Genomic DNA, 23173 nt, shown 5'->3' with positions numbered 1-23173 from the left:
TCAATAGTTGTACGGTCCGTACTGCGATCCGTGGTAGTATGGCTGCGGATAGAGCTGAGGCTGGGGGAAACCACCGTAAGGGTAGGGAGGCTGCTTTTGGGGGTACACTGAAACGGGAGAGAGCAGGTTAGCGATGTGAGCGAGGGGAAGGTGGGCACGGTCGGCGAGGCTGGCGTTCGGCAGCTGCTTACCGGGCATCAGATACTGGAGGTTAAGCTGTTCTTCCTTTTCGCGTTCACCCCGCAGACAGACGGCCGCACCGGACAGCAGGATCGATGCCAGCAGACTGCAGGCCACACCGGCCCAGGCCACAATGTACGACCAGTCGTACGACAGACGAGTATTGTCTCGCAGGACCTGTGGATGGTAGAGAAAGGTGTAAACGTTTGGTTTCTACTTATGTCTTTCTTCTGGATCTTTGAGATAACGAAGCGATTGCTTATGACTGGAAACTTGGTATCATCTACCACATGAATAAGAAGGAAGATAAGCTAGAGTGCAACGAGTATATCCTCTTTATAAGGAAGTTTTAAACTAGTTAAGAGATATTTTGCTCAAGCCTACAAGATTGATCGAGACTCTCATGTAAAAAAGATGGTTGGAAACCATCGGAAAAGATTCCGAAGTGGGAAATCTATTACCGACCAATTCTTCATCATGCGGCAGATTTTGATGATGACGAAACAGAACGGCTCTTATTTGTTGTCTCTTATTGGATCTCAAATTATACGATGCAATGAGCTCTTTTGAAATTCCGACCAAGCTTAACAAGTTGTATCTAGTCATAAGAATGACAATGATCACGCTCGCATGACAGATGAGGACCTTAATGGAAAATGCGCCGGCCCTTCTTTGCAGGTTTCTTTAAAGGTTTGCCCCTGGAAGATGGACCAGCCTGTCTACTCTTCAACATAGCATTGAAGAAGGCCCACTCGAGACTCGTGGGTTTAAAGTTCGTGAAACATCTTTTATAAGTCAATCCAAATGCTGCCAAACGTTGAGACATCATTGGTGTACTGCTTTTTAACTTAGTAGATGCAATCCTGAGGTGGGTGGAAGATTAACCCGCACAAACCAAAATGATGGTGACACTATTAGGGCATATTGCTCTCGTTGTGGATGTACTCTAGCATGTGACTTAGGGAGATCTCCTTAATCACGTAAAGAGTAGTACTCAACTCAATTAAAAAAAGATGATGACACCGTGACATTGACCTTGCTAACAAGTTCTGACCTAGGCAGGTGAATCGTACTACGAATGCATGATCGCACTTGATGATCAAAGTCGTTGAAAATGTTGGTCCCGTATGGGTGAAAGGACAGTGCAGTAATTGTTCCAATGTCGAGCTTTATAACATATACAATGAACCCACTTTCGTACATCGAGTTGAACTCGGCAACCTGCTGGTTGACTGCTCATTAGAATGGTCGACTAACCCCGTAAAGTCATTTTTGGGGCCGACTGTGTTCAACGGTGTAATTTTTATTTCCTCTTTATTCTAAATAGTATTCTACGAGGTTTGAAGTCTTTGATAATTCGTTGTCTATACACATTTTTACTCTAATTTTGTTTAACATTTTTTACACAACTTTTCGTTCCGATCTGCAACCGGACTGCGGTCAAAAATAAAGGGACCAAACATTTTCACCATCAATATTATCTTGCTGCACACGTTTCTCACACTACTTACACTATTCCACTGCTGGTAGTATTCCTCGCCGACGACCTTTTCCTTCTCGAAGAACTCAACCGTATGCCACAAGCCCATCGCACCAGCGGCGAGCAGGCAGGCGGTGAGCATCAGGATGGCGGTAGCCGTAATGGCACCGGCCGAACGCTTCCAGCATCCCGACAGTCCAGTCCAGAAGGCACAGAAAATGACAACGAAGCTGCAAGCATAATACGTTCGGTTTGTAAAAGAGGTGTTTTTCGGTATGGATACGGAAAGTAAACCACCTACCTCAGGATGAAGGCAGCAATGACGGAACGTGCCAGGTGGAGTCGGGTCATGATGTCATCGGTAAACGAGTCCGACTCCTTGTGCTCTTCGTTCGCGGGGAAGTAGTCGATGTTGGAGCAGTGCGTTTCGACCGGCGAAAGATAGATTTGCACTGTGGGAAGAGAAAAAAGAGCACATTAATCGTTTAGATCAGTACAGACACACTATTAATATGGTTTGTATTTATTATTCGTATGCGATCATACAGTCTAGAATGTGTGTCATCACGGCATGAGCTGTATGCTATCAGTCCCCTATCTCATTGTTCCGTTTTGTGGCTATTGTAGAGGCTACATAGGCACCGAAAGTTTCTAATTCCCGTTCAAAAACTCATTCACCTTCTGCTTGCCTTCCACGCACACCCATGGATCATCGATTTAAAACGATGCGATCGCGGGCATACACTTTAATAGTGAAGTAAAGAAGTGTGAAATGAAAGGCGCACGTTTTTCGGGTGCAAGATGAAACGGTGTGCACATGTGCGGCGTTGGCGTAGGGCGTATCCAGGCCAACGTGCCAACACCCGTTCCCAATTCCATCACTTGGCTGGGATGTGGCCGTAGTGGAAGGTAAGTACGCGTACGAGCCACCGAAAAATTCGAAACGGAACTTCACACCCTTTCGCGCCGATTGATGCACGCTGCAAGTGGTGCATTGTAAAGTTTGAAATGTGAAAGATCGGGTGGGCGTTATGCGCATTGGCGGCGTTTCACCGGGGTGAGATGCAAAATGTATGCCAATATCGTAAGATGCTGCGCGTGCCGCACGATGTGTCACGCCAGAGATTCAAGAGTGAAAGAGGCGGAAAAAGAAGAAATTAAACGAATTAGAAATAGTTTCTCCACTCCCCATCAAGGGTCCACCCGTATCGTCTCGTACCTTTTCCCATATCTCACCGATATAATGCATAAATAAGTGAGCCGCACAGTTTCGAGATGCAGTGGAAAAACAAAATGCAATTTGCTATTGATGGATGTGAAAGGTACGAAGTGTGCAAGATGGGCAAGAGGGGAAACGCTGCATACAAAATGGGTGGGCACCATTATGCGTTCGTTGATCTCCACATCAACTGTCGATCGCTTGGCAAGATATCTCAGCTTCGCGCTCATGAGCCGTGTGTGCGTGCGAGCGGATGGGATTTTAAAAATGTCGGTCTTTCTTTCCACCCGCCAACATAGTTACTGCGCTTTTGGCAACCAATTTGCGTTCGGCCGACGGTGTGCAAACTGCGCTTCCCAAGTGAGCTTGGAGGATGCATCAGTGCAGTACCAATGCAAGTAGGTAGCAGCAGACCTATAAATCAAATGGTGCAATAAAGTAAAAATTTCCAGCGATCACTTTCTTCCATGTGATGGCCAGATAGTGGTAATGGTAATTTCGCATAAGATGAACACATCATATCGCACCATATGTGCGCTTTACCAGCATATGAAGAAAGTGAGAGTATACGATGAAGAGATATGAGATGGTGTTGATTCATAATTTCTGCAGGCTAGGTAACGGCCACGGCAAACTTGTTTGACCGACCGGCAAATGATGATGAGGATTCGAATTTCATGCTCGGTGCGGAATAATTTGGTTTTGGAAACTGTTGCCTGATCATTCCGTCAAATCGTGTTAGCAACAATTCTGTGAGATAGGTAGAGAAAAAAACTCCTTAATTGGATACAAATGCACGCAAATGCACGTATAAATAATTGACGAAAGTAAGATATACCATCAAACAAGACGATTAACGATATCGTGTACAGTAAACTACGTAGTATTTTTGAAAACAATTTTATCTCATCCAGTACGCTTAGTACGTTCATATAATGGCGAGAAATCTTGGAAATTTTGGGGCAGTCCGGTGGCATCATGGTAGCGGTGACAGTCTTCATACGAACGGACCGGACCAAAATCCCATCCGGACCAATCCCCTACGCAGGACTGACTATCCAGTTTCTGGTAAATAAAGTCACAGAAAGCTAGAAATGGCAGACCTATTATACCTCTTGAGGATGTTGTGCCGATAAAGAAGAAGAATCTTGGAAATTTTCAATAAGGAAGTAGCATAAGTCGTGAAACCTTCTTTTAAACGAATCTTCTCAGATTCATGGGAGTTCAAAGATAGAGATATCTTGAAGGATTTATAAAATCTCAAAGATTCATGAATCTCCAAGGAATTATGATTTTATGCATTATTCTGTATTAGCTTGTTTCTAGAGCTGATTTCCATTAAGATTCTTCAATCTTTGGAGATGATTGATTGATGATTATTTCTGAATTTTCTGAAGTTGAAGTGCACAAATTGATGTTGTCTTTATTCCAATATATTTGCGAACTTCGAATCAACAATAGCAAAACTGATTTATAATAGTTTTCAAGCGTTTAGGTTGGAAGTATTGCTGGCCACAAAGCGCTATTTGCACACCTTGAAATGATGTACACCAAAAATTGCACCAAACTCGAAACAACACAAAATCGGTCAACCTAACGAACCGCAACACCGCACTCATAAATATGCTGTCACCGTTATAAAGAAGAAGTTTGAAAAACATGACGCGATTCACAACGGTACCGACCTACTCGTCGATCGCATCACGATCACAACCAAACCGGCGTCTCCGTTTCCCCAACTCTGCCTTCACCGGCTGTACCAATCATGACTCAATCGCAGGCTAACCTTCAAAACAATAAGCTACTGATGCCGGTCAAGCCATGGCGAATGAAAAACGCTACCCCTTTCCTACCACGGGAATACGTACCCCGTTGTGTGTTGGCGGTACCGGGATCGTATCAAACGTCAATCGTAACGCCAAAAGGTTCACGCTAGGTGGAGAATAACGCGCCACTGTTACGCAAACCATGCATGTGAGTATGTGTCTTGGATGCGTCGGTTTTTTTTCTCGCGTCCAAGCAATCCTTCGCGCATCGTCAATGAGCCACATGAGGCAATGGTACATGCCGGGCAATCGCAAGCAAATGGCCATGCACATCCCCTGTAGGTGTGTTGCAAATTGTAGTCATTTTGGTGCCACGAAAATGGCAACATCGGCAAAATGTTTATTATCATTTTACGTTTAACCACGAATGAATGATGAAGCAAAGGGGGACACCTAAATAAGCAAGGACAAAGCAGCAATCGAATCGATTGATAAGTTTTCCGCAAAGCGATTGTGTTTCGATTGTGACGCGGCTGGTGGCGGTGCGAAATGAAGGACACCGGATAACAAGTTGCAATCGTGCCGATCCACTTTTAAACCAGTTACATCATTTTCGGTTTGCTATTTTTGTAATTCAGCGTTGATGAGGTCACTCGCAAAGACGATGTTTATTGAATCGTTTTCGCGAAATAATTAAATCTGCAATCATTTATTTTTCTAAGCATGAACCATGGCAGCGGAACGGTTTGACAGTTGAATGGCGAAATGTAAATAAAGATAGATCTAGTGTCATTTGACAGTAGACAGGAGTTTAGTAGACAACCATAGTAGACGGTGCTTTTTAAAGTTAATTCAAAGTGCAACACATAGGCATGGTTGGAGAAGCTGTGTAAGCTTCGCAGTTTTTTCGCCCCGGCACATGCCAGCGCTTCATTATTCAGGTTAATTAACCGAAAGGTTTGCAGTAGGAGCGAATTGTTTGCTCCGGATTTACCGCAAGCAATAGTCCACTCAGACACTCACGCACACATAAACCGACACGTTTTCCGCTCCATCAAACGAGAGTAAAAGGTGTAAAATGGTTCCCGGACCAGTTTAAAGGCGTTAAGAAGAGGAACACTGCCGATGCCAACAATTTGCAAAATAAACAGCCTTCGATGGATGCTTTACGGTGTGGCTACGCTTATCCGGCGCTAAACAAGTTTCCACCTGCTAACAACGCGAATCGAGCATCAATATTTTCCTTTATTTTAGGCTACACGTTCCTAGGCCGTCTCTCTGCTTCATTGTAATAATGTATCCCGTTCTGATGGTGCAGAAATTCGTTTGCCGCGCAGAATATGTTTCGTGTTGTAGCACTTTTTCAACTCATCGACGATTACATCCCTGTTAATAGTGTTGGTGTATGCGTGTCTGCGTTTTTTTTTCCTAATTTCATTTCATTGAGAAAAGCTCACAACCATAGAAAACAGTTTCCGCTCAACGGGCGAACACTTTCAGCGGCGTCATTTTTTTTTCTACGACCTAAATCTTAGCCATCCGATCGTGGACGGATCGTTGGATCGGTCCGTTTGGCACCATTTTGAGATGATTCAAAAGGTAAAAGAAGGCAGAAACAAAAACGTAATACCACGGCATGAATGAAACATTGCCGTTAGGTTAGTGTGTTCGAGATTAAGATTTTGGGCGATGCTGATGGTTTGATCGAGTGTCGTCGAAAACCGTCAATCATCAATCATGACTTGGCTCTGTCATGGCAAGCAGTACTGTTTCGTTTCGATCTGATAAACCGGATGTTGTGGAATGAAAAATGATTTTTGTAACACTTTTATAAGTATTTTAGATGGTCAACAATCTGGGAAAAAGGTAAAACAATTTTCTTCAGACATGAGAAAGCTTTACTCTTACTGGCACAAATGAGTGGCAGTGTTTGTACTACATATTTCTAATCGAATTTGTTGTTTGTTGTCCAATATATCGCATAAGTTGATAATTAATTCAGTTGAGTCCTGCAATGAAGATTGCATCCAGTAGTTACTATTTTCTTGGTTTAGCGTCATGTCACTCAAGCTACGTATGAATAAAGTGGCTTTCGTGCTTTGCGAGCCTGCATTGAAACCTGACCTTGGCGCTCATCCTAGATTTTAGCTCAGTGCATCAAATCGTGAGCATAGATTTTAAATGAGGCTTTAAATGAGCCCCACAAGCTTTGTTATGAGCTTTTTTGAGGGTTTTTACAGATTTTCGTAAATTTATGAATTTTTTTTTATCAGTTTGCCTTACAATGTTTTCCTAAATTATCAAACGAGATTTATTTTGCTATTTACCAAGTATTTTCGAGGGAGTTATTCATGAATTTTCCTCGATTCCATGGAATCCAGGTTTTGGTTAACAAATTTCTTGGGATGTTTCTATGTATTCTGGAGTGTTTCATTTTCCCACGAAATTATGTGCAGATTGGTTTAAAATCAAAGTTGATTTAGAGTTGATATCTGCCAAATTAACGATTTTCCTATCACTAGTTGCCTGGAATGAATCGTCGCTCGCAACAATTCCTGTTCTTCTCTAAAGTCGACGAAACGCGATCAGTGTACAAAAATATCAAAATCATTTTGTGATCAAAAGAATTTGTTTATGAACGCAATGCCGTCGCCTATTTTGTATTAGCCTGTTAGAAAGTCCATTTGACTAACTTTACTACCTTTACAATACTAAACCTCAAACTTTCAAGGAAACTGCAAGGACCTAAACATCATGATCAAGCACATACTAGTTGTAGCTTAACTAATTTTCATCAAATTAACGGTGTCGTTAAACCTAAATTTCCAACGCATGGCTCTACTCCATTTTAAATTTGTTACACCTTCCCTTTTTGCCGAGAACAGGTTAAGCTAAATAAAAAAAAGTGAATTATATTCTACAAAACTAGTGGGCTTCAAAGCTCGTATCTAATCACATAATAGGCCGTCTTTCCCCGACTGAAAAATAATTTCCTTTCTTTCTTTTAAACCAAATTTCGCTGTAAGGCCAGACGCAAAAGAACTTTAATAACATTCGCAAGCAGCAGCCCGGCCCACCACAGTAGTGAGCATTCTAAGAAAAATCGATCCGAGAGCAAAATTGAGCCACAAAAAAAAAACAAGGTTAAAATTCAATTAATACTACCCACTTTTACCGTACCCATTTTCCGCGGGTTCGGAAAGTACGATCGTTGGGGAGGGTGGGGTGGGGGGAAGATGTGTTCTTGGCGCAACATTTTGGACCACAAAACAGCGGTGCGTTCATGGTGAAGAAACTCATTAATTGCGCATAAAATCGAGTAAGAGTGAGTTCCGGACGGCTAACGAAAGGGTAGAAGTAATTCCATTCAGTTCGCTTACATGTTATTTCCTCTCTTGCCCATTTTTCCAACTCGGCCTGTGCGAGGTTTTTTTTTCTTTATCACACAATTTGTGCCGCTTATAAGATGGTTTGCAGCGATCGGTCGCAGGGGGCTTTTCCCAAAGCATCCCCAAAAAGCGGTCCCCCCAGGTAGGTTTCCTTCACATCAGTTTACGTAATCCGGAGCCCCGCATATCTTGCTTTTCGGATGGTCAGGTTAGGCCACTTTTGCCGCTCAAGTGAAACCCGTGTAGCGAAACAGAGGAGGCAACAACAAAAAAAAGGAGCAACAACGTACTATATTTTTTCCTTGCTTCAGTTAACGCCGCCAAGCAAAAATCAATCTTGTTTAACCGGTGCTGTGGCAAACGTGCGAGGGCAATGTCTTTAGGGAAAATTGTGCTCCCGGTCCGGCTTTTTCCATCGAAAAGGCCACGAGTGTCCAAACATAAGCGAGTGGTGTACATGCTATGACCTAACTTGATCCCTTTCCCCTTCGAAAGTTATCTTTCCGGAAAGGGGTAGAGAGAGAGAGGGAAGAAAAACGTTACCCAAATGGAAGAAAGCATAACTTGTGCATGAATGGATATTGAACAGCGCTCAGACATTCATCAGTCCATACGGTTCCCCGGCTGCTGTGACTTACGACTGACTGATGCTGATTTAACGCTGCCATAAGGCAGGAACCACACACTATCACCCGATTTTCACCGGCCGATCGTTACGGTGCGGCAACATAACTGGGCAGGAATTAGAAATCGCAAAGCTGCAGTTACCCCGTTACCCAACTGTGCAAAAATCGGAAGGAATTCATGGATAATTATAGCCAGCAGCGACCACATAATGATGGAGAAAAATATCGGACTTCTTCCCGTCCCCAGTGCCTTTCATGTTTTGCCGCTAGCAGTCGCGTTATCGTGCACACGTTTGCTTGCCTTGCGATCGCCGGCCGGATCTGGTGTGACGGGTTGACGTTGTCCATCCCTAAAAAGGACCTTAAAATCACCTTGGTTTACGTGCGATCGGTTAAGTTGGGTGGGACGACAGAAAGATCACAATTTCTCAGCCAGACCGAATTTCACTTTATGACAGACACAGCCATAAAGCTTAAAACACCTTCCACCAGCTGGCGGGTGATGCAGAAATAGGTGAAATGTGGCTCCAGTTTGATGGTGGTGTTGAAAACAAAAATTACACCTTCTTTCCTTCTTCCTTTGCTTGCCCTGTCTAGCTTTATGTTGATTCCATTTCGAATAAAATTTACCATTCTTTCCCATGGGAATAAACGGTTGTTACCTTCCATTAGGGGTTACCTGTTTGTAGAGACGAGCAGCACACACAAAAAAAAATGGGGATTAAAATACAAAAAAGCATCAACAGAACAAACAACCGTTCAGTTGGCATATTTTAATGCCCGCTTTTCATAAGCATCCAGCAAACCTGTGGCCATGGGAGGGAACGCCCAATTTGGCGGCTATTAGCATCTTTCTCTCCCAAACCGATGGGGCTGATGCGCGTTTGAAGCATAAAATGCGGTGTTAAAAGATGGTAATTGTTATACACTCGTCGATTGCATGAAAGGCTGACCCGTTTCATCTTCGTCACATCTTCAAGGGGAAATTGAAAGCTGACGATTGCCGTATCTTTTCCGTGACAGTCACAATTCATGGACGCGCGAACAAAGATTTGGAGATTTATGAAAGGCCACCGGGCTGAATTGCTCGCAGCCGCCAAGGACAACGGAAGCCTGAAACGGAATTCCGTGCCATAAATGTTGATCGTGAGAACGTGCAGCAGTTGTGGAAATCTAATCTTATTCCACGCTCACACAAATTTGTCAGCATTGAAACCCAGAACAAATTCTGAGCTTCAAAGAATGAAAGAAACAAATAAAATAAAAATACATCCCGGAAAAGCTCAACTAATAAACATCCTGATCCGCGCACCAAATGGATACACCGATTCGATCGTAGATGTGGCTCGGTGTGCAATAAAACTCTCCGAAATCCATACTCCCGTTCCCTCGCATCGCCTCCCGTGTTTCACCGGTCCGCATCTTCTCGTTCGGAACAATTAATTCAAATTTCCAGGAAACGTTCAGCGAAGCAATTTCAGCATCGCAGTGTAAATGCCAGTAGCGTATTTCGTTTTTTTTTTTTTACCACGTTACACTAAGCTCACATACACAGATGGACGTGGAACTGTAATGATGCTATGATGCTGATCGAAGCAGAGAATACATTATCGTTCGTTCGTCTTCGGTCGTGATGAATGGAGAAGAGTACAGCAGAACCGGTGAGAATACTCCACCTTCGACGGTACGAGTTGCCGCACAGCATCAACACAATGCAGCATCCGCATTACGCCTTGAAAAGATGAAAACCCACTGCATCCACCACCATTCATTGGCCAGGCGAATGAAAACGTCGCTAGGATCGAACGAACAAACGCTTCGAACCGATTTGTTTGCTAAGGCAACGAACAAAAGACTTGAAGGCCAACCCTCGACATAAAGCGACGAACCTCAAACATCGAATGAATGTGTGTAGCTTTGGTTTTGGCTTCTTGTTTGTTTCGCTATGGGCCCCTATTTCCTTCGCGGACGTAAATTCTGAGATTGAAAGCATTAATCGATTGCTACCTGCATCGGTTGTTCGGCTTCTCTTTCCGGCCCCGAAAAATCACACTTAAGCCCCATTTTGCTGAATAATTGTATTTTATGGTGCTTCAAACGCACGTCGACCTGCGTGACTTTGCCGTTGGAGAAACTCCGAGCAAAGTGTTTGGACGGTTTAGAAGAAGCGTTTGCAAGCTTACCGGACGATGCTGGAGGACGTTCCTTCGGGTAGCAGTACCGGAACAGACCGCGCGTTCGCGTGTAGTAGATGAGTCGGTTGTTGAAGCTATCGGTCAGTGCTGCCGCATCGGGATGTTTTGCAATGAAGTTCTGCAAAAAAAAAGAAATCAGCATTAAAAACATTACACATAAAACTGAAGAAAGGAATACAAATAAAAAAAAAAGGTGTATAAATCACATATACACACGCGGTTAGTAATAAAGCTGCCGGCGATAAGAAATGAAAAGGAAAGTTTTCGATTGATGGGTGATTTATTTCTTGTGTGATTTTTTTTTATTTCGTTTTGATCGCAAGCACTTTTATAGTCTCGATCGTACCTGTTCGACGAGTAGATGTAAACGTGCTCGTTTTTTTTTCGTTGTTGCTTGCAATCCATTGATGGCTATGTCCTTTCCCACTAATCACAAGGTTCATCTCCCGGACGTTTGCGATTTTGTGCAAAAATGGAGGCCATTTTAAAGGCGAAGAGAGAGTGATAGGGTGCAAAAGCACAACAAAAAACAACAAAAAACCCCATCATCAAAGCACTCGATATGGCACGAGCGGCACTTGTGAAAGTGGCATGGAAGGTGGATCGCTCGCACAGGCAGGCGTACACACATGGACGGCAATCTCATCCGGCCGAAACGAATACCATTGCATTGGACGGGTCTTTCCACTCGAAGTCATCAATCAGCTTAACCGAACGCGATCGCAAACAGGATTGCTGTGCGAGATCGGATCGGAAAGCGTCAAGAGTAAAAGACAAACGTGCGCGCAGCTAATGAATGTCGGCCATGACGCTGCTGCCTGTGCTAGTAGGGTGTAGTGCAGGGTATAGTAAACTAAAAAAACACACTAAAGCCTGAAACTGAAGCACAATGCCAGACACATATACACAAAAAAAAACAACACTCCAACACCATTTTTTTACCAGACTGATGTGGATCTACCGCTTTGAGCGGGGATGTAAATAAATAGATCAGACGGTCGATGCACATGCACCAAAAGGTTACTGAACTGAGGAAAGCTTCGGTGCGACGCCTCGATTCACGTGTAAGATGCAACGGCGATCGTGGCGATGCCGGTTCCCTGTACCATTTCCACGCCTTGTCTTTTGTCTAAACGCGATTCATCGTACTGAAGGAATCACTGAACAATTAAACTGGGAAAACTCACATACGCAGCCCACGCGGAACTCAGGTGCACTCTCGGTACGATCATGTGGATGTGTGTGGTCTGCATCCCAAACACTGTTCTCTTCATCACTGCTGCAACGGTCAACCATAATAACTGTGTTACGGTTTCCATGTTGGTTACACGCGCACATTAGTTCTGTTATAAGAGCGCCAAAAGGCTCGAAGGCGATAATTACCACCCATCGTTGTGCTGCGGGGGAGGAGGCTGCACTGTGCGGCGTATTAATTACGTTAAGCGCAGCGGTGTTGTTTTAGTAGAATGAATTCTTGGTTCATTTCTTTTGCATGGCTTATCAAACACGTGTCTGTGGCGTGCTGTTCCACCTAGGTAGTAGGAAAACAAACGCTTAAACATCGATACGGATGTGTAATTATAGTTTGGGGTGCAGTAAAACGTATACAGTTAGTAGTGGGTGGATGGGTATTGAAGTTGGACTTGATATTGACACACGAAAGGGTGTTTTTTTGTGTTGTAAAGAGATATAAAATCTTAAGATGAACGTGCATAGAGGGAATCAAGCATATACATAGCCATATGGTCACTAGCTGTCGGTTCTATAGGTCGTTGAATGCTTGGTATTCATAGCTGCAGAGTTACTAAGGAAGGCTCAGGATGCTGCAGTCCCAAACCATACCAAAGGATTACCTCGCAGAGAAAAAGAAGAAATATAGAAGAGGTATGTAGCTTTAACGAATCTAGGAAAAAAAAACAGAAACAGTTTTCTTTTGCTTGTGTTTGCCTTTGCTCTATATCTGATTAAATGGTATATCTGAAAAAATAGAATATCTGGAGGATTTTCCGATAAAATAAGTCAAATAAGGAAACAAACTTAGAACAAACTAAAACGAATAACTAACCTAAAACCCCAAGAGTAAACCCCTATGAGTTTACGAACTGGTTCCCAGAATTTCTCGTAGCCCTCTGAACCATTTGACATGAAATTTCCTTCAGTACTAAACGTGGCTCCATGAGTGCTGGATTAACGATTTCTTCTTACAACATATTTTTAAATTTTTTGATTACTTTTGACATAATGAAAACTCTGATAATGAAGCATTTTTATCATGATTCGTGATTTAAGTATAAATAAATAAAAAAAAAAATAAAAAAAAATAAAAAAAATATAATAATAAAAATAAAAAAATAAATAAAAATAAAAAATAAAAATGGAAATAAAAATCAATATTTTAACTAGCTTAAAAATGACGAAATATCTTGTAAGCGTATATTTCGCCATTTTTGACATGAAGAGACAATGGAAGTTAATATTAATGAACCATTGCGGTTTTTATGTTATTTTTAAACTAAAACTAACAACCTGGCCAGTTATTTTCACTGAGATTTCGTCCAATCATATAAATTTGTGTGGTTAAGTAATTTCACCAAAGTCAATAACTGACTTGGACAGATCTATTCTACATATAGCAATAAATCCAAAATAAATTTAAATAAAATCCAGCTCTTGGAAATTGGAATTACCAAATAAACAAACGTAAGAACCTTGGAAGTTGGAGTTTAAAGTGTAAAAAAATTTAAAAAGGTTAAAGAATTTCGGTTCTTTAAAATATAAATATGAAAAAAGAGAAACATAATAAATTATATATGATATAACTCATAAAAGATTTCGAAACCGTTTTAAATATACTAAAAGAACAATCTTTGAAAAGCAGCTACTTTAATATATTGTTCGTCAAAAAATCATACAACAGTTGAATTTATTTACTCAAAGTATAAGCACCGGCTGTGGCAATGCATAAAAGTGTGACCACAGAGATGCTTTTGCACACACACCAAATTTTCGGCACCAAGGTGTAAAACAGTTCTGCTCCTTCCATTCACGCGAGGCAGCAAATTCGTGAACGCACTTGAGCATAAGCTTACGCTACAGAATGAGTCCACAAAGGCGGCGGTTTTTATTTACCCTACAAACAACGTTATGCAAAGCAAAATAAACAATTTTAACGCACGGCTCACGCACTTCCATGCCGTCCTGCTCAAGTGGCAAAACCGTACTCGACTGTATATTTCTGTAGCTGTTGCGGTACATTTGCAGCCCGGTCGTGAACGTTGGGCTGGTTTCCTAAACCTCGCACAGAACCTTCGAACGGTTCTGCTGTCGTCAGGCATTCCAATTCTTGGCCCAAAACCACCCCCCTACACACGCGCGTATGGATGAAGTAATCACTCCACACGAAAGGCGTTTGAAATGCAGAAACGGAGAGCCCGAAACACGTTGCCACGGGCCAATTCTGTTGTACGGAATAGACTTGGAAGAATGCGACCAGATTGTTTTGTGAGATGTGTGGCATGTCGTTGTTGTTGTTGTTTTTTCTGCTTCTCTGTCGTGATATTTGCTTGTGCGATTAGCAGCTTCAGAAACGGTATGTATGTGTGTGCCTTACAGCTTTAGCCGACACATGGTTGGGCTTTCCGATTTTGACATTCCAGTTTTGCCCACTTTCCTACTCAGCAAGTGATTGCAAGGGCACAAATTGAAACGTTTTCCGTCTGTGTATGTACGCGATGGTGTGTGAGTGTGTGTGTATGAATATGCTAATAGCAATTCTATGATCACTCATGATCACCTCGGCTATGCTGAAACCATCACGGTAGTACGTGATATGTGTGAATTGTTGGATCATTCCTATTTCTTAGAAGCATACATCGTCGGTACACGTGTATATGAATGTCGATACTGCTGCTTCTGGGGCTTGCTGAAAGAAATTCCAATATACTCCGTTAGACAGAGTAGATAGCAGAGAGGCAAATAAACCCACCAGAACCGGGCAAGAGATCGGCCAAGAGAAAAAGGAAACACGAACAAACGAACGAACGCGATTACCCGTGTGGAGTGGAGAGAAATTGTGAAAGAGAACAGACACGCAAACAGGTAGTGGCTGTGTGTTTTGTTGATGTGCGGCAAAGGGAGAAACATACAGGGAACCAGGGAACAGTGGAAAAACAACTTGTGGACTACATTTTTTCTCTGCTGCCATAGCGGCTACGAGCCGGAGGTTGTACGTTTTGTATGTTGTTTCTGTTGCGCCCGTTGCGGCTCCTGCTCACGTACGATCAAGCGAAAGGCACAAGGATTAGATGTGTGTGTGTGTGTGTACGTTAGCCAGAGAATGTGCAATTGTGCGAAGTTGTGTGCACAACAGGATCCAGAACAGAACGGGCGGAAGGTGACGTCTGGTCGAAGTCATACCAATGCGACCGGTTATGCCCAAGAACACACCAGTCCCAGATGGTGTCGCTAAGAATGCTGCAGAGTTTGTCCGGGCACTAGGGGATTGGTCCTGTTATGGCTGTGTTGCTGGAGCGTAGGTTGGCCAAACTGGAGCCGGTTTTGACGCAACATTTCGGTACACATACATGTCGAACACTGCAACGGTCCGGTTGTTACATACGAATGGTAGAAATGTTGAATGCTGTGACAAACTTTTCACGCTAGAAAGTGGTAAGGTTTAATCATTCAAAAACTAACCCAACCAACGCATCATAATGCGGCGCACATCAGCTCGAAAGAAAGCTGGTTTGGAATGTTAAGGAGTGCAGGGTGACATCTTTGACTGGACGGTGTCTGTCAGCATTTGTCTCGCGTTCAAGCCCAACAAATTCCACCATCCCGCCCATTCGTATGCAAATCGATCGGTGTGGGTCGCTTTCGACGCTGCAACGGCGCACACAACACCCAACCAGAAGCCCAAACTGTAGCAAACATTCACGCACGAACGATCCAAGTGTACTCGTACGTTCCTTACTGCATGCACAATTTCTTCCTCGTCCGTAAACATTGCACTCGGCGATGACTCCCAATACGCAGGGAAACACAAACACGGGTAGCAGTTTTGCCGTTGTTAAAAAGTTTCGTGCAACTTCAAGTTGGAAAATAAATTGCGCCGGAAACAATTCCTTATTATGCATCAAGCCGGGCGAATGTTTAGCACTATCGTTGTTTAATGTTATGCGTTGGATCGAGGGTACACCCGGCATGCGATACAGTTTTCGGCCATTGCGTCAAGGCCAAAGCCCGCCGTTTGTGATCATGAAAAGATGAGATATTTTTGTTGGGCTGTTTATTATTATTTCTCAGTTCTCATGGCTGCCGGATGATTGCCGGAGTGAACGGTTTTTTTTTTTTGGTATAATGTTGGCTTGTATAATTCAGTATAATGCAACGAAGAACAAAAAACAAACTGCCACATAGCAAAGCTCGCGAAATGATTGACCGTTCCGGCACTTGTCAAGAGTCAAGGCAAAGTGCTAAAGACATAATTGGATCTCTGCACTGCCATTGTTACCAGTGCTGAGGGATGGCGGTGATCTCTTAGTGCAAAATGAAAATCCTATTGCCACGCTTCTATTTTTCATATTATATCTTCCGTCTTGAACGCGCAAAACATTAGCCAAATTGCTCATATTCAAAAGGGTGTCCTAATAAGTCCACCCCCCATAATTTGTCCCAATAGATTGTCTCCATGCGGGAATAGAAAGTTTACCGTGCAGCACTTTCCATCGCAAAAGGGTTTGTCGCTTGATGTAGCGTTCAAGTCTCCGCCCCATACAGCGCCGCACAGCGAAGACAGGTTATTGCTGATGGCAAGCAAAACAAACACCGTGCAGTGTGGTGTTTCGTAGCGTTTTGATACGTGTAAGAAGAAGACAATTTTTGGCACCGAGCACGAGAGGGAGCTTTAAAACATATAAGATCTTTCTCACTCGGCCCAAGTATGTGATGTGTTGCAGAAAAGGTTTGAAGGAAAGCGATGCGCTACTGGCGCACAGTATTAGCCGTACCTGTATGTTGGTGCGCTTCACCTCATAGCTCTGCCAGTTGTCTGTGGAGAAGGCGATTGCCAACAGGGCAACGGCGATGATGGCGGATATCGTCGCGAGCGACAGCGTTACCGCACTGCAGGGCATCTTGGAAGGGTGCTGTTTGGAGTTTTTTGCTCTCCGCTGGTTCTCACTCTCCGGTGGATGATGATGACGATGATGCTAACGCTTCTTAGGGCTTTGATGCTGGCACTGGATGCTCAAGTGATCGTCGATACGCACACACTCGTACGTAACAAACCACAAACACAGCCGACACACACAGCAGCCGGACGTGAGGGGGTGTGCGCAAATAATGTAAGAAAAATCACCACCAGCTACAGCTTTCCTCCGTTAGATGACGCTTTTTTGCGATTACATACACACACACAAACACATATACACACATACACGGGTGGCACACATGTACGCTTGCACTGGTATCAGGTTCGTCTCTCAAAGATGGCTAAGATCGCCACTGAGAATGAAACGTTACTGGCACGGAAGAAGTTGAACTCGCATTGATCCTGTACGATGAGGATGGGCACATTCCTTTCGGCTGTTAGTATGTCAGAAGCACACACCGACACAATCGTGCACCACACAACGCTACACGCAGCACCACAACAGCAGGATGTGCGATGATCGATCGATGCAGGATGATCGTTTACTTTCTTACGCTACGCGTTTTTTTTTCAAATTTTGGCTAGCTTCAAATCTAAACGGCCTCAATCGCTCAATCGGTGAAATGCTTATCTGCGATCAATTTCCGTTTCGGCTGCAGATAAACTAGATCACGGCGGAACGAACGGAACCAACCCCCGAAAACAACCAAACCAACCCCCTCAAACACTTGCCATACACAGCGCAAAGCCACACAAGCGCATATACACACTCATGCACGCACATACACTCACACAAACACACTGCGTTTCCAGAGGCAGATGATGGTGGGTAATAATAGCAAAACGTAGGAACGGCACTGCTAGAAACTTCAGTCCGACATCTTCGACCGCTGCTGCTTGACTGAGAGACTTCGGCGGTACGTACGCGCACGGTTGCGAACGTGACAGAGTTTCTCCCAGCTCACGGCTTGCGCTGAGTGTGGCGGATTTTCCGCTTTTCGACGGCGTTTACTTTGCAGGCAGGTATGTCAAACATGGCCAGGCCAGGCTGGTGATGTTACTTTCAAGCGGTATTTTCAAATATTGGATTGTTTTCAACAACTAACATAGCACACTCAAATCCACAATTTATCAAAGTTTCAACTTAGTTTTGTTCAGTGTGAACAGTGTTCAGGGTAAAGCAGAGTCTCGATCATCAATCTGAATAAATCATTCAAACGGGGGAATGGCTCTGAATTTCTTTTATGGAGATTTATGAAGCGATATCCATAAATTCTTCAAACTCTAGTAATTTATAGAACTCGGAAAATTAATGAATATCCAAAAGTTTTTTGTAAGTAGATTTATAAAAAAAATTGAAGAGCTGTGGAATAAACCATGTTCTGACTGGTCTTCGTTTGCGAAGACTAATGAAGCTAAAGATCGTTAAATCTTCAAAGGTTTATGATTCATAACAGATCCTTTAATCTACTTAGATTTATGAATATTTTAAGCGTTAAATTATGTTCCGAATTACTCTTTACTGAAGATTGATGCGACAAACGTCAGATAATTCGACACAAATTCTTGCATCTGGTAAGAATCATTAGTCTTTTGTGAGTCTACTTATGATTCGAATGACTCTCAACCAAAGATTTGATTTACTAAAGATTTGTATAGAAGTCATTGTGGCTTGAAAAAAAAAATCTATTGATTTTTTGACTCTTTAATGAAGCTTCATATGAATGACACTTCTCAAAAGATTGATTAAGCTCAACACTAGATTCGTTAATGTCGGGCAAGACAATGCAGATCGCAATATCAATTTGGGTTGAGAATAAAATCCCCGTCTTGTGTGGTATAATTGATATTCAAACATTGAAGTGATATGTTCGAAACAAACAGATCAGCCATCCCTGGGACCTGGACGGCGCAAGGTAACACCAATACGTGTGAGTCTTCGACACAGGTTCAACGTCTCAAGAAACTTCTCACGACAAGGTACATCGGCGATCTCTACTGCTCTCTGCCTAACTGGTTGGGAATGGCACACAAGGTGCACACCCATACTGTCGTAGTACAAGCACGTTCATCCCTCAGTCTCGAGTCGTAAAATACGGGGACAGAAGCGAAAGAAGATTCAATTTGATGAAAAAAAAAACTAACTACAGGAATGTGGGCTTCCCGTTTCTCGCTCACTTCCAGAAACGCTCACACACATGCACACGGTGCGTCATGTCGGTCGCGATCAACCCTTGGCGATCGGGGCAACGTTTTCCGATTTTGCTACACCCGCTTATCCGAGGGAGAGATTACAGATGAATAATTTCTTATCGGTGCGTTTCTAGCACGGAGAGGAGATCTTGCTCACAGCTGACCGTTTGTAAACGAGCGGCAGGGAAAGAATCGAGTCACCTGCAATAACCGGAATGCAAATGTTACACAGTGAGTACGGGAGTAAATCGGGCCTCAGGTAATGGGCGGCTGGCAGGTAGACTCGGAAAGGTGAAATCATCTTTTGGCAACCGTGAGCAACGATGCAATTGCACTGACCAAGGGTTCGTGTCCCTGTAGCATCTCAGACAATGGACGTACATCTTGGGCCGCCATAAAAGTAGATTCAAGGTGTGAAAAAACATGCTATAAGCTCTGTTTAAACAATTAGCATTCCTGACAGGTAAGCGTTTTATGAAACATTTAAAAATTGATATTCATAAATAAATCCAATGCCTTGAAAATAATCTTTTTTTTTTATTTTGTGTGGAACGTTAATTACGACAAAATATGCTTATATAAGTCACAATCTTAAATTACAAAACAAAAATAAATTAAAAGGATATTGCGACGACATGAGAAACTCTTATGTTTGTTACGAAGAATAAATTTAAATAACAAGTGTGTTTCACTTTACTACTAGTAAGGCTTTCCAAAATTCACGCCAAACATACCTCCCAAAAGTGCATCTGAAACAATACGATACAAACCAAAAAATACTTCCACTCGAGGTGTGGTGTGTCAATTGTCGTTCAATCCGCATACCCAACCCAGAAGCGCAAGCACATAAATTGCGTACGTACCGGTTCCTTTCTTGGGGTGAAAAACTTTCTACCCATCCCGCTGTATCCCATCGGGAGACGATGCCATTACCGCCAACAAGTTCACGAGCTGAGGAGAAAAACGGAGTGCAGAGCAAAACCACGGCTAGCATTAAGCGACGAACTCTTACCGCACACCGTACACCTTTTCTTCGTGCTGCATTATGTTTGCGTCCCAGTGACCATTCATCATGAATCCTGACCGTCCGCACCTTCCGCTTCGATCGTGTCAGCAGCAGAGAAAGGGACCGCATACCAGTGAAGGGTTCAAAGGGAGGAACCGTTGCCGACAACGTGTTGGCATGCACTGTTGGCCACAGGGTAGTCGGTGTGGCTACCACCAGCGAGCAGTGGATGTTCGAAATTGCGAAAGAGAAAGGTGAAAAGTAAACGATGCGTGTTTTGTCCCAAACAGGCAGAAGGATCCCACCGCTGGCAGTTTCAACATACGCCACACATACGCCCGTATTGGGTCGGTTGATATCGGTTTGTTTGTTTCACTTGTTTGAGTGCCCATCGGAAACTGGGGTTTGGGTGCAGCGTCTTCCTTGCCCCGAAGGAGTGAGAGTTTGTCCAACATTGTCTGGGGGGCAATTCGGGTGCATCGGTTGATCGCGACAGTGCACATGATGATCGCGATGGTGGGTTTATGTTTCAACAATCGTATTATTCATTCATTCATTCATTCGGCTGTTCCATAGTCGATGATCGTTTTATATACAATTGTGGGGTTTATGGTGCGGTTTTGTTTGATGATTTATGTAACCGCAAACGATTCATGTTATGTCAATAGCATAATTGTACGGTCGTTTGAAATTTACTATCACCAACGCTTGAAATTATATTTGCTTACTCGTTGTTATTAAAGCTATACTTGCATTAGGAAATGTACCTGAATGTTAGAGACCGATATGGATCAATATTGCGTGCAGAAGAAGTTGTATACACTGGAATCATAATATGCAATAACATTTGCTTTTTAAAATAACATGACACTGAAATAACATCACAATGGAATCGAAAAGGAGGGTTTTCTAGATGCTAAGGCCTAATTCGCGACAGATTTTCCATGCACACCATCATTATACGTTTCTCGCCTATCGCGAATTAGAATTATGACGTAGCTTGGGTTAAAGATTGGTTTGGAACAATTGATTCTACGAAGAGTTTAACTAAGGAGTATGTTTCGTTTGTTCAATGAGGTTAACTAAAAGGCTCTCTTAATTTAAGGCAAGTTACATAACTTGAGCAAGAATATTCCTAAATAGGTATATTTAGTAACTTAGATAAGTATTTTCATAAATCAACTTTCAAAAATTTCCAGAATGAGGGCTTCACCATCTACCAGCTTTTGCAAAAAATTGTTTACAGTGATCCGAATAAGATTTCTATTGAAATGTAAAGAGTTCTTTTTAATATCAATATTCTCTTCCATGTGTATAATTTAAAAAAAAGATATATTTTTGTACTTTAAGAGACCTACCCTTAACAATCGCAAAGAGACAGAGAGACATATTTGGCAACAAGCGAATTCCAAACGAATTGAATGATTCTTAAACATAGTCCACGAAAATTAGCACAGGTTATAATAGAAGAATTCGATAGCAATATTGTGATAAACTCAAAGTACTAAATCATAGGTCTCCATCCGTAATTTATGAGCTATATATCCTAATTGTGGCCCCCATAATTTATGCCCACAGTCAATAACACCAACAACCTTGGGAAAATTGCATTATATGGTAAAAAATGATACCTTTTCAGTGCGGTTAGTTCCCTTGTTCTTTCTCTCTGTCTGAAAACTAAAAGCATCCATCGTCAGACTGCAGTAAAGTTTACTTTTCTCCAGCAATCACAATTTCTAGCATTAAGCTCTAATAGACTATGAGAATAATTCAATATTTAATCATTGCCCCTGAAATTTGTGGTCATATTTATCATGCATTGTTCATTCACTTCATGAAACTACCCATCCTCTCCGGTAAAAGATGCATGCAAGATCGTAATTCCTAAAAAAAAACTAAACCATTTAACCAGCCATACAACACAAGAGCGTAGTTCCGTACCCCAGTCCGTACCATCCGGTCGGACCGAAAGCAATAACACATTTCACTTTCAATTTCACAAACCGCTTGCCGAAGAGGAGGTGTCTCGAGGAGGTGAGTGGGTGGTGAAAATTAGTCAAACCTCTCACAGCCGTTGGCCATTTTTGGCCAATCGTGGCACCACGTGATGAGTGAGCTGCACCCGGTGGTAGCGGCCAAGTGCGATACAGGAAGGGATTAAATAGTGAAATGGAAATCGTACACTTCGCGGATCGTTTCCCCTCGCCCCCTTACACCGCATTTGGCTCTCAGCAGTCAGTTCCAAAAAACTACGAATCCACTTTCGGGCCACTACCATCATCCCGAACGAATGTACGAATGGGGTTTTATTCGGCTCTCGATCGAAAGTCAAACATATTTCCTAAGGCGTCGATGTACGACGAAAATGCGTCGAATTTCGTTTTGCTTTCGATTTCTACTACCGTGTGCGAAAACTCTCATTTTCTCCCAATGGTAGCTCCCAAAACACTTATGGGGACACAACACTGTGCGATCAGGTGTGCATTTGCAAATGGTTTCCCCCAAATAAATATACATATATATATATATATATATATATATCCGTGCGCCGGAATTCCGACACTAAAACGTGACTCGCGCACATGGTTGACCGTATGCGGAGCAGAGGGTAGGGTAGACACTTTTCACCACAAACCGTGCGGAATTTGGACACAAAAACCGGATTAGGTTCTGCGACAAAAGGCATGTGCATATGTTGCCGTTTTTGTTTTTGGATTGGCATTCCGTTACCAGCTGGTACTATTGCTGGTTTGTCGATTTTTTTTGGAATGTGTGGCTCTGTATTTTTTTAATGAAATTTTTGTCCACTTAGATGAAGTTTTCTGCATTTCGGAATCTACGGAAGAGTAGATACGCGTTCGAGGAAGGTTTCCGAAGCTTAGCTTATGCTTTTCACACACCAAACTTATTATGATAAGGTATACAAATTTATAACAAATATGTAATTAAAAGGTAGTTTACGTGTCGA

The 23173-nt window shown here is 42.8% G+C and overlaps 1 protein-coding gene across 1 annotated transcript; it reads right to left on the bottom strand.

Moving 5' to 3' along the window:
• Window positions 1-16989, bottom strand: LOC128707378 (transmembrane protein 235). Its single transcript, XM_053802331.1, has 6 exons — window positions 16864-16989; window positions 10844-10973; window positions 1962-2112; window positions 1692-1890; window positions 192-357; window positions 1-107 (listed from the first exon to the last, which is right to left on the bottom strand). The coding sequence occupies exons 1-6, from the start codon at window positions 16987-16989 to the stop codon at window positions 1-3; spliced, it is 879 nt and encodes a 292-aa protein (XP_053658306.1).
• Between the last annotated feature and the right edge of the window lie 6184 nt (window positions 16990-23173).

This window comes from Anopheles marshallii, chromosome 2 (genome assembly GCF_943734725.1).
Source record: "Anopheles marshallii chromosome 2, idAnoMarsDA_429_01, whole genome shotgun sequence".
Classification (NCBI taxonomy): domain Eukaryota; kingdom Metazoa; phylum Arthropoda; class Insecta; order Diptera; family Culicidae; genus Anopheles; species Anopheles marshallii.
Note: the sequence above shows the minus strand (reverse complement) of the source record. Positions and strands in the feature narration are given on the sequence as shown.

What these genes read in the sequence shown, in the direction of transcription:
- LOC128707378 (XM_053802331.1), bottom strand. Translation starts at nt 16,989, where the DNA reads ATGCCCTGCAGTGCGGTAACGCTGTCGCTCGCGACGATATCCGCCATC. An exon ending in TGAAGCGCACCAACATACAG is followed by an intron (nt 10,974 to 16,863) that starts GTACGGCTAATA and finishes TTTTTTTTGCAG; the next exon opens with AACTTCATTGCAAAACATCC. An exon ending in ACGTCCTCCAGCATCGTCCG is followed by an intron (nt 2,113 to 10,843) that starts GTAAGCTTGCAA and finishes CTCTTCCCACAG; the next exon opens with TGCAAATCTATCTTTCGCCG.